At 43.7% G+C, this 16488-nt stretch overlaps 1 protein-coding gene across 4 annotated transcripts in view; it reads right to left on the reverse strand.

Moving 5' to 3' along the window:
- The window catches only part of MPP7 (MAGUK p55 scaffold protein 7), a 306784-nt gene that overhangs the window by 17383 nt on the left and 272913 nt on the right, over nucleotides 1–16488 (reverse strand). For all 4 annotated transcript variants that reach the window (XM_046012744.1, XM_046012745.1, XM_046012743.1 and 1 more), the window contains one exon: nucleotides 4439–4519. In XM_046012744.1, coding sequence (XP_045868700.1) covers nucleotides 4439–4519 — 81 coding nt within the window. The remainder of the gene's footprint in view (nucleotides 1–4438; nucleotides 4520–16488) is intronic.

Consider the following 16488-nt stretch of genomic DNA (forward strand, 5'->3'; position numbering starts at 1 on the left):
AATTGACCTAATTATACCTTTTAAATATGTGCAGCTTATTTATTTCAATTAAATGTTAGTAACATAGAAAAGGAAAACTGAGGGAAGTGGGGGAAAATAGAACTCAATACAAAAAGTATTTATACTTTATAAAACCGGATTTAATTTAAATCATAACCAAAATTTAACTGACTTCTATTTAGTTACCAAGCATATTTTAATACAACATTCAGATCTCCTGAAACAGTTTTTCATATTTCTGCTGGTAAAACACCAAGACGTTATGTTATTTTTTTATGAAGTGTCGCACCTTTTGCAGGAATAGCACGAAATACTAATAAATTTAATTCTGTCATAAAAGCCAAGAATGAATTCCACAACAGAAATAGACTCTATGAAGTATATATAACATAATACACATCCAGGAGTTTGAATGATATTAAAATTAGTATGATGCCCTGCTTTGGATTTTAGGGTTAATATTCACTTATTACTTCTCCAACAGCTTCATTTTTGTTTCCTGGTGTTCCTTTAGTACATAGTAAGCTTCATAAAAATGTATTGTTGAAAATCAAAACTGAGAATTTTATGTGCATTGATTGGTCTCTGATGAACTGAGAAAAGGTTCACCTGAGGAAAAAACCTTTATTCGACTGTAATGGCAGGACACTCTGAAAATGCAGCCCACAGTTTTAAGGATCACCGCCCTGACATACGGAGTTCCCTAGGGAGGGTTAAAAGTAGAACTACATCAAGTGGACAAGACATTTATGACATTGCTAAGCACATTTAAAAGCGAACATATCTACAGAGTGTTTGCTTTATCATGAAAACCCCAAATTATCCAGGCCTGGCGTTAACTCTACCATTGAAGAATTTTAGTGTTAACTGCAGTGAGGGTCCACAGTCATCTCACAAACTCATTCTCAGTGAGGAATCCTGAATAAGGGACCTGGGAATTCTCAAGAGAAGGGAACTCAAAAGGAAAGACGGACATATTAACCACAATGCAGGCCACTATCTCCCTGTGGTTCACCGAGTACCCACTATGTCTCCAGAGTAAGACAAACATCCAACAGATGTGAGACCCACTCCACACGCCTCCCCTGCTTCTAACAAAATTCCCAAATAACTTCCATGGTGAGATAAGAAAAAAATTTTTTTTTAAATTGGTACCTTAGTTTATATATATATATATTTTAGAAATCTCAACTGAGGTTTTCTATGGACAAAGAAGTGTTACAGAACACGAGTTCCTTGAACCTGTAAAAACATATAACTGTGATATATGCCTTCACGAGAAACCACAAAGTGATTAACAGGTGCGGTCGGCTACGAGTGCCCAAATTCCAGACCAGAAAGGCTTTGGAATCTATCAAGTCTTTGACATCTACTGCAATACTTTCTGCTAACTACTTTATTTTAATTTACTGAGACAGCCTTTTGAAAGGCTGGTTATATTAATAGTCACTTAAATTTTCTGATGATAAACTAGAGCTTTAAAACAGTGTTGATGCTGCCCATTGAGGATGAAATTTGCCAGAGAAGCGAAGCAGCAGCAAAGAGACCTCGGCCAGCACCGTTTTTTAAAGCGACTTGGAATGTGTAACGTGGCAACATAGATATTTCGTAAAGATCATAAAACTGTTCTGCCATTTTAGCCCCAAAGCGGCAGCACTTACCTCATTTAGCATCCTTTTAAATAATTTTTAAAAACTGCAGTAATTATAGAGTCACAGTAAGTTGCAAAAACAGCCAGAGAAGATCCCATGTAACCATCAGTCAGCTTTCTCAGAAAAAGAAAGGTGTTCATCTTCCCTAACTGCGATGTAGTCGAGACCAGCCCATCAACATCAGCAAACCACAGCGAACTAAAGTGCCAGGTAGTTCTTTTTAACACTCAAAACCCTGAAGTAAGATACACGGAAAAGTTCACACCTAAGCGTGGTGAGTTTTCACAGATGGAACACACCCACGTAAGCTGCCCTCTACCGTGACGCGGCACCTGGTCCCGCTCCCAAACCAGCCTCCTGGTTCCTGGGAGCACACGTTAGCCCTGCTCATATGGCGTCGGCAACCACAGGGCCATGGGCATAACTCGCGTCTCCTCCTCTCCCTGAATGTGTTTGGGGGATTTGTCCTACTGCCACCCTGTAGCCGCGAACAGTGCCCTGCAGTCTTCCACTGTGTGAATTTGCCACGCCCCTATCCATCCACTGCTGCTGGGCACTGGGTCCTTTCCAGCGTGGGGCTGTTGTGAACAGGGTTTCTAGGACTATCGGCTGCGGACAGGAGTGGAATCGTGGGGTCGTGGGGTAGATGCTGGCTCAGCCTTAGTGGATACATGGTAGATGCTTAGTTTTCCAGAGTGCATGACATTAATTCACACCCCCTCCCGCAGTGTGTGAGAGCTCCACCGCGCCCCACTGTTTCCAACTTCCCCATTCTGGTGGAGATTTAGTGCATTTGGGGGAAAAGACTGATGGCTAAACATGGAACAGAATACTGGCGGAGGAATCAAAGCAGTAATTTTTCTCTAGATAATCAAGAATCACCTGGAGTATTTTACAAAGCAAAACAATCTAAAATTCCAACACCGTCCTTCAAATATATTCTTCTATAATTAATGGAATCATCCTGAGTTGATGCTATGGCTGTTATTTTCCAAAAATGTCTCAGGTTATGAGTCACTGGGGATACATAAAATACATTTTCAGGCATTCTGTCAGGTTTCCTGAAGGAGGATCTCTTTGGAAAGGCCTTGGAATCTTTTCCTAAGAAGCCCGAGAGATTTTTATCATCAGGCGAGTCTGGAAAACATAGCTCTGTGGGGATCCTCTGACATTAACACCTGTTTAAAAGTGAATCTGAGTGGAAAATTACTCCTTCGGGGATTTCGTTGGAGAGTCCCAGGCCCAGAACTTTTCTGGATATTGTCAATTTCTGTAACAACCTCAGCGGCAAGTGTTGGATAGATTGAGACCCAAGTATGCTGCCCGAGGTCCTTGAATAACACGGAAACGATCATAAAGGCTTATGTCTGAGAGACAGTCTTATTGGTATTTATCAACTTCCAAATAAATCGATGTTCATTACGGACTGTGCGACAATAAAGAACATCTAGTTGGAAGAGACTGTGTAGTGTTGTCTTGGAGGAGGGACGTGAGAAGTGCAGTCATGGTGGGTGCGAGTATGACAAGGACAGCTCTTGAGTAAGTCCCATACTCTTTCTCCCTGCTTCCCTCCTCCACGGCAGGCAGACGTCGCCCCGTGGTTGGGACGATGAAACAAATCAAGACAGATAAAGGAGATGAATACACGGCAGGAAATTCATACATACATTTTTTCCCCTTTGTAATCTATTTTTCCACCCTCCAGGTGCTTTGTAACTGCCTCCCAGTAAACAGACAATTGTTTTGTAAAATTCGCGAATTATAAAAATAAAAAATTGTATATTGCAAGTCAGCTTTTGCAAGAGAGGAGAATAATTAAAGTTAACGAAAAAAAGGGGGGGGGAACACTGTTTAATTCCACATCTCCACATTTTTCCTTTCCTTTCATCTCTGTTGGTGGAAACCAACGGCCCTGAAACGTATGGCTGAAAATGACTATAAACAATAATTTGGAAAAATGCAGTAACAAGGAGTAACTTGAGGTAATAGAAAACTATAATTTTAAAATAAAGTTGAACTCTTCCAAAACTAGAGAACACTGCTCAGGGCCATACACAAACAGTTGTGTTTTTTGTTTTGTTTTTAACAGTACCAAAACCACTTGAAAAAGCCAACATTTCAATTTTAGCCTTTTAGACGGCTTTCTAACATCAACATATTAAGTAGTCAAATGGCATTTATTCTGGAGATCAAAATGCTTCCAGCATCACATTTCACTTGTAAGAAAGCCTATGAAAACCTCTTTTATAAAAATAGATCTAATTCTGTATACTGAAAAGAAACCCACCATATTTGGATTATATGGCCATGAAAGGCCCATTTAACACCATCTGCCAATTACTACATATAAAAAGTAATTAAGAAAGGCTTCTATTAGAAGAGGCCTCCTTCGGCTCTCTGTGGTTTGGGCCTTCTGATCTTAAACCTGGTGAAAACCTCTGGAAAACATTAGCACTTATTTTAGGAAGTCAAAGAATCAGACTTTTATTTAGGAGAAAATTTGTAAATACTAATTTAGTGTCATATGCCTATTAAAATTCACCAGAAAAACTGAGAGTAGAGAAGCTGTGATTAACAAACGTCCCGCTGACGGTCTCTGCAGTCTGGGGCAACCCCTTCACTCCGTGCCTCAGTTTCCTCCACTCTCAAAGGCAGAAAGTGTCACTGCCCGCTTGCTATGGCTGTTGGGCGTCCCGAGGCTAAAGGCCGGGAGATGCAAGGGGGCCACCCACGCCGCATCGGGGCAAGCAATCGAGCAATCGTTACCGCGGGCACAGGGGACTTACGCGGCACTGTCACTCCGTAGTGCTGGGTGTCGCTGATGAGCAGCTTTCGTTTCAGTTCATTCAGACCTACTCCCACGGGACCTGAAAAGCAGAATATCAACGCGTTACGAAACAAAACACCGGAAAAACACGTCTATAATTCGCCCGGATCCGGGAGCCTCTGAGAACACGGATCCCACTTGGCATCCCACGTGGAGAGTGTCTCGGGTTCAGTCGGACCTGCAGAAAAGCCAGGTCTTCTGTTGCCTTTTTACTATGAAAATTTAAATCCCTGCCTTTCCATGACAAAGGTGAGAACTACTGTTTTCGGTGAAACATAAGCGTATCCGACTCTATCACCCAGGAGAGCCTAAAAAGGTACGTGCGCCCGGAGACGTCCAAGTGCGGAGTCGGGACGCCAGCCGTTTCCATTCCGGATGTTTTCTGGGCTTAATAAAAGAACATCCTGGAATGTTAACTTCATTTAATGATGCGTTTTAAATGTGCACAACCGTCCGCCACGGGTACGTCGGTCAAGGTCACTCCCCGGGCCCCGTGCTTGCAGAGGGTCATTCCGCGCAGGCCGCAGGTGTTCCGTCAGCGTCTGCACCGGACAAGACCACGGCGAACCCTGCCCCCAAAGACAGTCACTGGGTGGAAAGCGTCACACAAAATGACGAAGAGACGCGGGGTGAAACAAAAGCGGCTTCTTGGAGGAGTCCCAAAACTGGCCAGAAGGTCACAAGCCCCGAACGGCTAGCGTCTCGCAACTCTGCCATCAGGGCTCATTTATGGGGGGTGCGCTTGGCAGAAGGCAGGCTGCGGGCCCAGACGGCCTGGGTCAGAGCCCCCCCGACCTCCTTCCCCTGGTGATGCCGGCTGCCGGGGTCTGAATGTGCGCCCCCCACCTCCAAGTGGGAAGCCCAGCGCCCCAGCCGTGGAAGGCGGGCCTTTCCGCGGGAGCCTAGGCCGTGAGGGTGGAGCGCCCGGGAAGGGCTCGGTGCGCTTGTGGAAGAGCTTCTGGCACATGGGACCCCCAGCTGCATGTGACCTGGCCGAGGGCCCTCGCCCGGCCATGCTGGCTCCTTGACCACCAAGTGCCCAGCCTCCAGGACTGTGACAAGTCAATTCCCGGTGCGGACAGGCCACCCGAGCTGGGGTACGTCGTTCCAGCAGCCCGGGGTGGGGGGCCCCAAACCATGGACGAGGATTCGACTTCATGCTAATTCGGAAAGTAATCACGCCCCTTCCCTCGGGAGGAATCCGTGAACCCAGGCCTTCTTGTTCGTTCCCTCACCTACTTCCTCTTCTGGGCTTTGAGAAGAACAAGGTTTTTGTGCTGGACAATGAGGAGCAGACAGGTGGCCGGAGAAGAGACTGGGGGGCCTCCTGGGTGGAGGGAAAAGTGTGAGTGAAGATGAAGGGGGAGATGGGCTGTGCTTTCCTTGCTTTCCTGACACTTTTAGAACCATCCCTGTCCCCCTTTCTGGTCACTCATAACACCTTCCACCTTTCCAGGAACTGCTGCCGAGTACCAATCCTGGCACTCCGCTCCCTCTTCTTACAGTAAATACTCTGTAATATCCCGTTTATGCCCTGACATGGAATTCAGAGCTAATGTCACACACTAGCCCTCCAAATCAATAAAATGCCCTCACTGTAATACCTGAGAGATAAAAAAGTACTTGTAACAAAGCAGTATGCACTTCAACATGTAAATCCTTGGACGTGACCAGAAAACTTAACATCGGATGTTCACACCCCCCTATAGTAAGGCTGGATTTGAGAATATTAAGCTCAGGAACCATCCTGTAGAAGGAAGTACCTGAAAACGGAAGCCCAAAGGTACAGGAAAGTAGGAGAATAAACATCAGCAAATGGACAGGAAGGACAAGGGAAACTTTCTGAAATACGGTAAGCGCAGGGGGCAACAGCCTCTGTTGAAACAGAGATAACAGGTCAAGACTATCGAAGTGAAGAAAATGATACTTTTGCAAATGGCCCTCACTTTCCATGTAAGTATAGTTTAAAAATACATGGGATGGGACAATGTTTCTCTGTCCCAGAAGGCAGACCTCTTGTCTTCAAACCCAACCCTACACTGAACTGTTCCGTCTCAGAATGTCTATTACAAACATTTAAGACAGAGTATGTGTTCTGCAGAAATGGCAAGTCTACATTCCTGGACCCCTCAGCCATTTGGACTTTAAAAAAGAGTAAATGCCCATATGCTTCCCAGTGGGCAGTGCTGCCCCTGTCAAGAGTCACTGTTCTGAGACATGAGCCCCTGGCTCTTGTCATTCTCTGCACTTCAGTTCCTGCCATGGCCTTGGGTGACTCAGCATCCAAGTGACTACCCTTCCAGGCTGCCGCCATGTTCACCAGCCTCCTCAGCTGCCCCACACCTGCTCACCAGCCACTTCAACCCCCCATCACCAGCAGCCAGAGGGCCTTCTAAGGAGCTCTCCTGATCCTGTCGCTCCCTTGCTTAACATTCTTGGAAATGTAGTTTCCAGAGGCTCTTCTGAAAAAGATTAAAACTGTCATGTGTTTACCACGGCTCCACATGACCTGGTCCCTGCCTCGAAGCATTTGCTCAAGTTCCCTCCTTCATCTGGAGCCTCAGTGAGTTCTGCTGTGTCAGCGCTTGGCTCAAGCAGATCTTCCTCAAGCAAGTCTGCAAGTCTGTCCTGACCCTGTCAACCTTGTTTCTCATGTTTAGGTTTTTGGAGCAACCTGTACATCTTCCCAATACTTACAAGTCGCAGTTCAACAACTGGGTAATACACTGCTTCGTGGCCTGTCTTTCCCACTAAGCAGAGGCGCCATGAGGGCAGGAATCCTATTATGGCACTTACATCCCCAGAAGGCCTCAGTAAAAATCTGTGGGACGAGTGCAACTTATAGCGTCACACCATCACTACCTCATCCACTCAGAGAACAGAGGCCAACAAGTAGAAAAGTCTTCGAAGTCCTTTCTAGAAACTTCTATATCTAAACCCATCTAGACCATCATCTAGATGCTTCTCTGCAGTCATACTCTCTTACACCTTCTCTCAGAGATCAGTCTTCCTGAATCTTTACCTTTTTCAGCTAGCTCATTTCTGTCAGCATTTAAAACGAATAAATTCTCTCCTACCTTAAAACAACAACAAACTTCCCTTCCCCTTAAGATGTCCCTCAGCCACTGCTCCCTCCTGTCCCTGCCACCCTGGGTCCGGCTTCTGCCACTCGTCACGGGCATCGCACATTCTGCCTCCATTGCCTACAGAGTCAAATAGAAATTATCTGACACACCAAGGTTTCCATGCGGCAGACATGCGTTACAAGGTTAACATAAACCATTACTAATTCTCTGGGATTGATCTCATGACCCTGAGATCATGATCTGAGGCGAAACCAAGAACCGGATGCTTAACCAACCGACCGAGCCCCCCAGGTGCCTCTACGTGTGCTAATTCGTGTTTGTTGTTTCAGCTTAGATACATTTTAGGCAATCTGCTCTAATACTTTAAGATGGGTTTCGTACCAAGTTCATGCGTTCCCTTTGCTCCCAGTTCGAAGGACCCATCACACTACACTCTGTTGACCTGTCTCTGTCCTCCGACAGACTGGGAGCTCTGTGAAAGCGGAATGTCACCTGCTTGTTCACCAGCTGGCAAACGGCAGGCACTCGTTAGTTAGTTTTATTCGTTTCAATTGCACTCCGTAATTGTGCTGTTCTGGAGGTAAAACTATCTGCGGAATGACCAAAGGCATGGGAGCTGCACGTACTTAACGGCGTCTGCATCTAGAAAGCCTGGGCATGATGCTGAGGGATCGTGCTCATGGTCCCTAAGACGATTTGGTGGAGCTTTCATCTGAACTTGGCTCTCTGCATCTTAAAGTACAGAGAAACAGCAGGGAAGGTGATGATCCGGCTGTGGACCAGCAAGTTTCAGGGAAGGGACTCGATCGCCCACGTCTGAGAAGGCCTGCAGTGTAACAGAGGGGACGAGGCGAGCGTGCCCTGGTGAGTGCAGACACGGCAAGGCACAACTCGGGACCGCGAGGAGAAATGAGATCTCGGAGAGGGAAGGGAAGTGACGTAGCCTTGACCGACTGCGAAACGCCAGGCACCATATGGGGTGCATGCATCTGATCTACTCTGAAGGCACCCGAAACTTACTCTTCAGTAAGAGTAAGTAAACTTACTCTTCAGTAGAAAACGAAAAAGAAAAACAAGGAGAATTGCAAATGGAGCTGTGTTCTCTGTACAGATGCAGACTCCGTTATACACACTCAAAGAAAAAGACAGAAGCGAATAAAACACTCCAGCTTAAAGAGCATGTCCGGGCCTGCAATGTCCACTCCCGGTCCCAGCACCCAGGCTTAAAAGGGTGACATGAGGGGCGCCTGGGTGGCTCAGTGGGTTAAAGCCTCTGCCTTCGGCTCAGGTCATGATCCCAGAGGCCTGGGATCGAGCCCTGCATCGGGCTCTCTGCTCAGCGGGGAGTCTGCTTCCTTTCCTCTCTCTCTGCCTGCCTCTCTGCCTACTTGTGATCTCTGTCAAATAAATAGTCTTTAAAAAAAAAAAGGGTGACATGAACTTACTTTTTTTTTTTTAGCAGGTCTCAGCTCTGGACTGTTTCCCAGAGTGCAAGATAGTTGCTGAGTGAGAGTCTAGCTTTTTTGTTTTCTTTTTTTCGTTCTTCTACTACCCAATGCCAAAAAACACAATGATTTTGTGTTTTTAACTTTAACTCTGGAGGAAAACACTAGGTGTGTTTGAATTGGGGGAGGGGCGTATGCTGTCTCTAATAGGATCCCCTGACATTCTGACTGTATTCAATTTTACCCCTTCCTATAATCTCTGTGTAGTGAGCTTGCTTCACTGCACACTCGTGGGGTATGCCAAGAATGTTCAGTGGCAAATGATTCTGTTTGAAAAATTTTTACTAGATTTGAGGTCATCCTCTTCAAAGGCGGGAGTTTTCTTACAAAAAAAGGTTAAAATAGGGATACGGTTTCCTTTTTTTTTTTTTTTTAAAGATTTTACTTATTTGTCAGAGAGTGTGAGACAGAGCACAAGCAGGGGAAGCAGCAGGCAGAGGGAGCAGCAGACTCCCCTCATCGGGCCGAGCAGGGAGCCCGATGCGGGACTCAATCCCAGAAAACTGGGATCCTGACCTAGGCTGAAGGCAGGGGCTTAACCTACTAGCCACTCAGGCTGCAATGCAGTTTCCATTATTCTTACTACAAAATTATCCCAAAGGCCTCCGAACAGCATTTTCCCTGACAAGCTCCTGGATCAGTTCTGTTATCCACATTGGTAAAGTTCTAGAATGGTTCTTTTTAGATCTTAATCTTCAGATCACCACCTCGCTCATACCCTTGCTCTCCCGTGAACAGGTGTTAAGTTCACGGCCCTTTCGGGTGGCTGCTCTGCGTTTAGGATACAGGGTCTATTCACACCGCAGGCCACTTTCGGGATGCGGACTGAGTCAGGCTCCTTCTGCAATGGGAGAGACTCGCTTCCCCTTCCATACAGCAGCTGTTGCCACAACTGGGGAAGTACACACACACATATGTGTGTAAGTTGTTTTCAGTTGTGCTTGTTAATGCTTAAAGAGGAAGAAAGAAGATAATCTAAATAGCACATACTTAAATCACAGACAATAGACTTTGGAAAAAGAGAAATGACGACACACCAAGGTTTCCATGCGGCAGACGTTCATTACAAGGTTAACATAAACCACTACTAATTCTCTAAAGATCCCTGCGAGGAGGACAGCACCCATCCTCATCTTACAGATGAGAAAACGGACCATGAGAGGTGAAGGAATTTCCCTCAGGTTACACACATCTGAAGTGTGCCTCAATGCGTGTTCAAAAGCCTTGTGGGACTCAAAAGGTCTGCGTTCTTCCCATCCTGCCTTTCGCCTTATCCAAAGAGTGTCCGTAAGATACAAAACTCGGGAAGCCAGTTGTCTGCTGATGCCTGTGACCCGTGGCTTCAGTCCTTCACCCCGTTTCCAAGCCATCCCACACCTTGGACAGTAAGGACAACCTGTGCTCGTGGATTACACAGTCACCGCGGCCACAAAAGTGGAAGTCGGATCAGGGGATCTCAAAACTTGTTCTGTGCAGAACCTCGGAAAAGCCGATATGGAACTGACTGAAGACAACGTATGCTAGGCCTGGCAGACATACACACAGCGTGCGTGCCAGCATTCTAGATTCGGGGCAAAGGAAATCAAATACAATGATGATAGGTAAGTCAAAGCCAAAAAAAAAAGCACCTTAAAAAACCATTTTTGAGTTCATTAATTTGAAATTCAGGCATGAACTAAAATTAATGTTTTGCTAGCTTGAAAGTAACACAGAAGCATGTTTCTATTCAAACCAAAACACATAAATATGTTTCTTTTTTTTAATTCCATCAGAATTTACAAAATCAACTTTGTGTGCAAATGCAAGAAAGAAAAAAGCCATTAATTCCCATTAGTTGATGTTCTTGTAAAAACTGTACCAATTGGATAATTAAGATAACTAGGAAGGCATATTTTTAAAAAGCTTTTGTACATTTAATTAGTAACTCCTTCCTGAAAGTAAGCAAATGCGTTGTGTTTGATTTTATATAAAGGTTCATTCATTTCAGCCAAAGAAATACAGCCCATTTAGGGAGTCAACAGTGATGCTCTTAAAGTTTCTGTTTAAAACTTTACACATAAGGAAATATTCACATTAAACTAAATGCAAAAATGCCTTCATTTTTATCTTAAAGATTTTTTAAAAATCTATACACAAATTCTCAGCCTTTGTTTATGTACAGAGCAGAATTAACACATAAACGCCTTTGCCCCAAATGACCTCTAACTCTGCTGACATTACTGACGCATTATCCATGTAATTCTAAGACACTGAATGTTTTCACTGTTGTATTTTCAGATTTTCTTCTTTTTATTCCATGGATTTGTATAGGATTTATGATTCGTAACAATCTTTAGGAATGGAAAGCAAGAAATATGTTTTTATTGCTATGCTAGCACAATATACTTTAAAAATTAATTCATACGGTTGATGCACAGTTTTTCATTCTATAGACGCGCCCCCTCCAAAAAATCTTTCTGAATCTGAAACAGACATATACAATTAAAAATGAAAAAAACTGAAATGAGTGGAGAAAGCACTGAAGAAAGAAAACCAGTGCCCATAGCAGCAGTCTGAAATTGTAGGTACGTGGAAAGAATGTTCAAAAATATGGGCATGGTGTTCTCATACTTAAAAAAAAAATTTATGGACATGCTCTGTGGTATTGTACTCGAATTCCAACCATCTACTTATTTATATGTTAGTGCAGACCCTGAGTGAATACCTATCAGAACAATAATGTACTGCTACTGTGAAACTATCTGAAGTCAATGAAATGTGGTATATTTATTTATTTAATATTTTTTTGAAAGAGAGAACCCCTGAGTGGGGCGGAGGGGCAGAGAGAGGAGAGAACTGTAAGCAGGCTGCATGCCCAGCGCAGGGCCTGACGTGGGGCTCAACCTCGGAACCCTGAGATCATGACCTGAGCTGAAATCAAGAGTTGGACGCTTAACTGACTGAGCCACCCAGGCGCCCCGGAAATGTGGGTTGTTTTTTTTTTAAAGACACTTATGTAGTCTCCAAAAAGACAAACAAAAAAAACTATAGTAAAGTGAGTTTTATTTGTAAAGGTCCAGCACAGCGTTTAACTGTATTTTTTGTTAAGGCTCGTAAGGATCAAAATGAATTTAATAATGTAAATATAGATGAGTGGTACCTTACACAGGAGAGGACGATTGTGCCAAAGATTACTGCGTTACTCATCAGTTAGGAAAGAAGCTTCTCAGAAAGAGGTAGATACAGGTAGAGGAGGCTGGCCAAATTAGTCTTAACACACGATGCATTCATGTAGCAGAACACATTTAATAAAACCCTTTCTTGTTTGGCTTTCTGGGCAGCATTCGGTTACATACGGGAGAGAAGTCTATGGCTCTGACGGAGGACTATTCGCTTTTCTCATGATCTTTGTACATACTGACACAGACATAAAAATGGCGTACTTTGCAAAAGCTCCTCGCATGGATGCAGTTTGTTGTTTTTTTTTTTTTTTTTCAGTTTTCTCTCTCTCTCTCTCTTTTTTTTCCATTTTATTTATTTTTTCAGCGTAACACTATTCATTGTTTTTGCACAACACCCAGTGCTCCATGCAAAACGTGCCCTCCCCATTACCCACCACCTGTTCCCCCAACCTCCCACCCCTGACCCTTCAAAACCCTCAGGTTGTTTTTAAGAGTCCATAGTCTCTTCTGGTTCGCCTCCCTTTCCAAATTTTTTTTTAATAAACATATAATGTATTTTTAATGGATGCAGTTTTTACTATGTGTTTACCTCCAGTGGGCCAGTCCTGTTTAACATGAAAATTCTTCCACATTTCCCCCCAGACACTTTTATAGTATTGGCCAGACTTGTTCCTCTTACTACCCAGAGAAAAATATCAAAATTGCTGGAGTCTGCACTCAATATCCAAACAGCTTCTGATACCTGAAAAAACACACTTACTCACTTGATTTATTACAAGACAAATCAAATGAAATCTCTAGGTATCCTTCAGCTCCGACACGTTATAAAAAGTCTACTTATCCTATTGTAGCACTACTATTTTTGTTGCTCTAGGCATAAAATAAAAACCACCATGCTATTATATTTGACTCACAATCTTACAGTGATCACAATAGTGGGTGGCTGGATTTTGTGCTGGAGAGTGACAAATTTGCTTAAAAAACTAAATTTAAAGTTCCCTGGAAATCAAACTGTATAGAAAAGATAGCAACTTAGTAGTTCGCAACAAGACCTACCAGAGTTCAGGGCTGTTGCTTTCCCAATGGAAGAAAAATCCTATTAATGAAGCATCAACTTGTATGCAAATGTCAAAAAAAAAAAAAAAGGAAAAAAAGGTGGGAAGCCGGCTGACAGAGCATCATTTTTTCCAAAGTAGCTACTGACACCAGACTTCCGCAGACTGACTCAATTTCTCATCTCCCCTCCATTTCAGGGGTAAGACAAGTCAAAAACATGAAAAGGTCAAAATAAACCCATTCCTGAGTTTTCTGAAGCTAAGGAGGAGAGGACATGGGTAGCGTTCTTCCGAGTCTGTTCAAAAATGTGACCTTTTCAACAACGCTACCACAATCTGATTCGAAATCCTGATTCCTCTGAATCTGCCTTGCTTTTCCCGTCTTTCACAGCATTTACCACCCTCGAGAACTGTACGACTGACCTTGTATTACTAATTTATATTAAATCTCTTTTTCTATGTCCTCCCATTAGAAGGTAAACACCACAAGGGCAGAAACATTCGTGTTGTGTGCGAAGGGACCCACGTGCCTAGGACAGTGCCTGGCACGGTTGGCGTGCCATAAAAATCAGCTGAATGAACTTAATTGTAGTTTATGCCCAGAAATTAAGCCCGAGTATAAACATTTAAGATACGCCAATGGCATAAAAAAGCCAACTGTGATTCTAATAAAGATCATTTTTACCTCCTGTATACAAGGATTATAATTTTAAATCCAGCACACGTTCATAAATCCAATTATGACTTTTGGGTTTCCAGTTGTCTATATAAAATCCTCCAATGCAGGCGGTAATTCCTACAAGCCTTCAAAGTTCACCCAAAGTTATGAGAATTTTAATAAACATATTAACATTTATATTCCGTTCTGAGGGCTTGCATTCCTCTCTGCTTTATGTGCAAGACTTTTTGTTCTGCCATCGTTTTGTGGAAAAATGATGACAGTCTTACGAAGGTCTGTTTACCCAGACCGCCTCTACAAAGCAGTCCTCAGACAGCATATGAGATTCGGCACCAACGAGGGCAGAATAGTACTTAATGCTCGGGCTGGAAATGTGAATATATAGAAAGATTTATTATTAGTTTCCTCTTATGCCTCATAACCAGACAGAACAAGTCACAAATTGTCTGAATATCCACATGATGAATTTTGCTCTTCTATTGGCTTAAGCTGTGAAGTGTTTTAGTAGCTCTTTACACACCAAAGCTTTCTCTCCACTCCCTCCCCTGCAAACACACAGACACATTATTTGGCTTCATTGCTTTCCTTTTTAAAAAGTCAGGTCTCACTAAAGATAAAATTTATGCAGAAAAATGTACTAAGTGCCTGACATTTGGTTTTAACATGCTTTTGGGAAAATACTTTTAAATGCGGAAAGGAGTAGAACAGAAAATGTCACTACGCTATTTTTTGGTGGCGGAAATGTGGCTTTGGAAGAGTACCTTTACAAAATGAAGAGAAAAAATTAAATACTTGCGAGCAAGGCTCGAAGTTCGCAATTGTCAAAGTTTTGCTAAGTTAACAAGTCGGCCTGTTTTAATTTCTTGAACGTCAAGTCCGAGGATAAAAAGCGTGCAATGTTACGGTAAGAATGCAGAGCAAATAATACTGTGCAGCCCTTTAGCAATATTTACCTTATAGTTTCAAGGCAAATACCATTATTCCCAATGGCTTTGAAAACAGTGAGAAAAACAAACGAGGCTTGAGAAGGACCAGGCTGCTTACACTCTACGCCTTCCATCTTCTTACACACGTGGGAGCCAAGGCACTGCTTCCTTAGCATAGGATTTCTAACATCATGAACAGTTAACAGTTAAGGTTAAGTCAGGAACAATCCAAAATTTCTAAAATTTGAATCCGCTGCTTGGTTACCTCTTGTATATGATAAACTGCTGAACATCTAGTTTAGCTTCTAAGTGTTTCAGAGATTGAAAAAATTAGGAGAAGCCCACTCATATGTGAATATTTCATGTTTCTCTTGTTAGTATTTTCAGTTAACAATGTCGAAAAGAGACAAAGACCCAAAATGGAGTCACTTATGCTAAGCCCACATCACCAAATCCAGACTTACTACCTGACCTAACCAGCTGTAACCTCTCCCAGGAGCGCACTCTTAAACCAGTCAATGTAGGATGACCTGCTCAGCACCAGAAGGTAATCTGCCTGAGAGACCCCTGCCGTCCCCCAAAGGAAGGTGACCACGCTTGAAACAATCCACACTTTTCTAGCAACTTGTTTTGCTCCTTCTGCCTACAGAAGTCTTCCATTTTGTCTAGCTCTTTGGAGTTCTGTCAGCTAGATGGGATGCTGCCCAATGCATGGCATCGCTGAATGAAGTCAGTAAGATCTTAAAGATTTACTCATTGTATTTTGTTATTTAACAGAGTTTGTGGCAGTGGTAGGCTCTGAAGGAAACTTCTGACACCTCTGGGGATGATGAGAAACACAGTTATCTGGGGAGATCTGTGAACCCTTCAAGTTCTCTGTTTCTCTCACCGTTTTTGAGGGCCATGGGTAAGCTCCCCCCGGTTCTGGGCTCTGCTCTCTTTGCACCAAACTCCTGATCTAATTGGCTTTCCAATCCAAGACTTAGTGGGTTAGCTAGATCTGGCAGATGGTTCTGCCCTGAACTCTAGTCCTAGCCCGTATTTAGTCCAGTCTCCCACTGCTGGGGTCTGCTGGTTCTTCCACAGTTCCACCTTCGGAATGGCTAGTGGATACAACTAATGCCTCTTCTTTTTCTGGCCCATCTGTCATCACATCTCTTTGCCTTCTGCTGGTGCAGTACTGTACATGCTTGCCTGGCTGGTTTCTCAGAAGCCAAAAAGCCACAAACGTGGTAGACACGGATCAGTACTTAATAGCTGTTAGCGTGCTCACCGCCTAACTCTAAGACTCTCATCTTAGGATAGGATGGTCATGGAATGGCATAGACTGACCCCAGGTCAGCCATAAACCTCAAGAAAATTTCTTGCGCAGCAAGGCACACTGTAAAATGCCACGCGATCCTCAAGCCAGTGGCACATGCCTCTGAGGTATGAGTTTGGCTCAAGGAGACCCAATGGCTTAAAGAAGTAAGATTCCTAGATTCCAAAGAGCTGAGTGTGCCACATCCCAGCGCACCTGCTTATTCTATGTCTAAAGAACTACAGTCGGAGAAGCAACAGACAGCCACAAAATGGCAGCTCTTACTAAAGACAACCC

This window comes from Meles meles, chromosome 7, assembly GCF_922984935.1.
Source record: "Meles meles chromosome 7, mMelMel3.1 paternal haplotype, whole genome shotgun sequence".
NCBI classification, from domain to species: Eukaryota; Metazoa; Chordata; class Mammalia; order Carnivora; family Mustelidae; genus Meles; species Meles meles.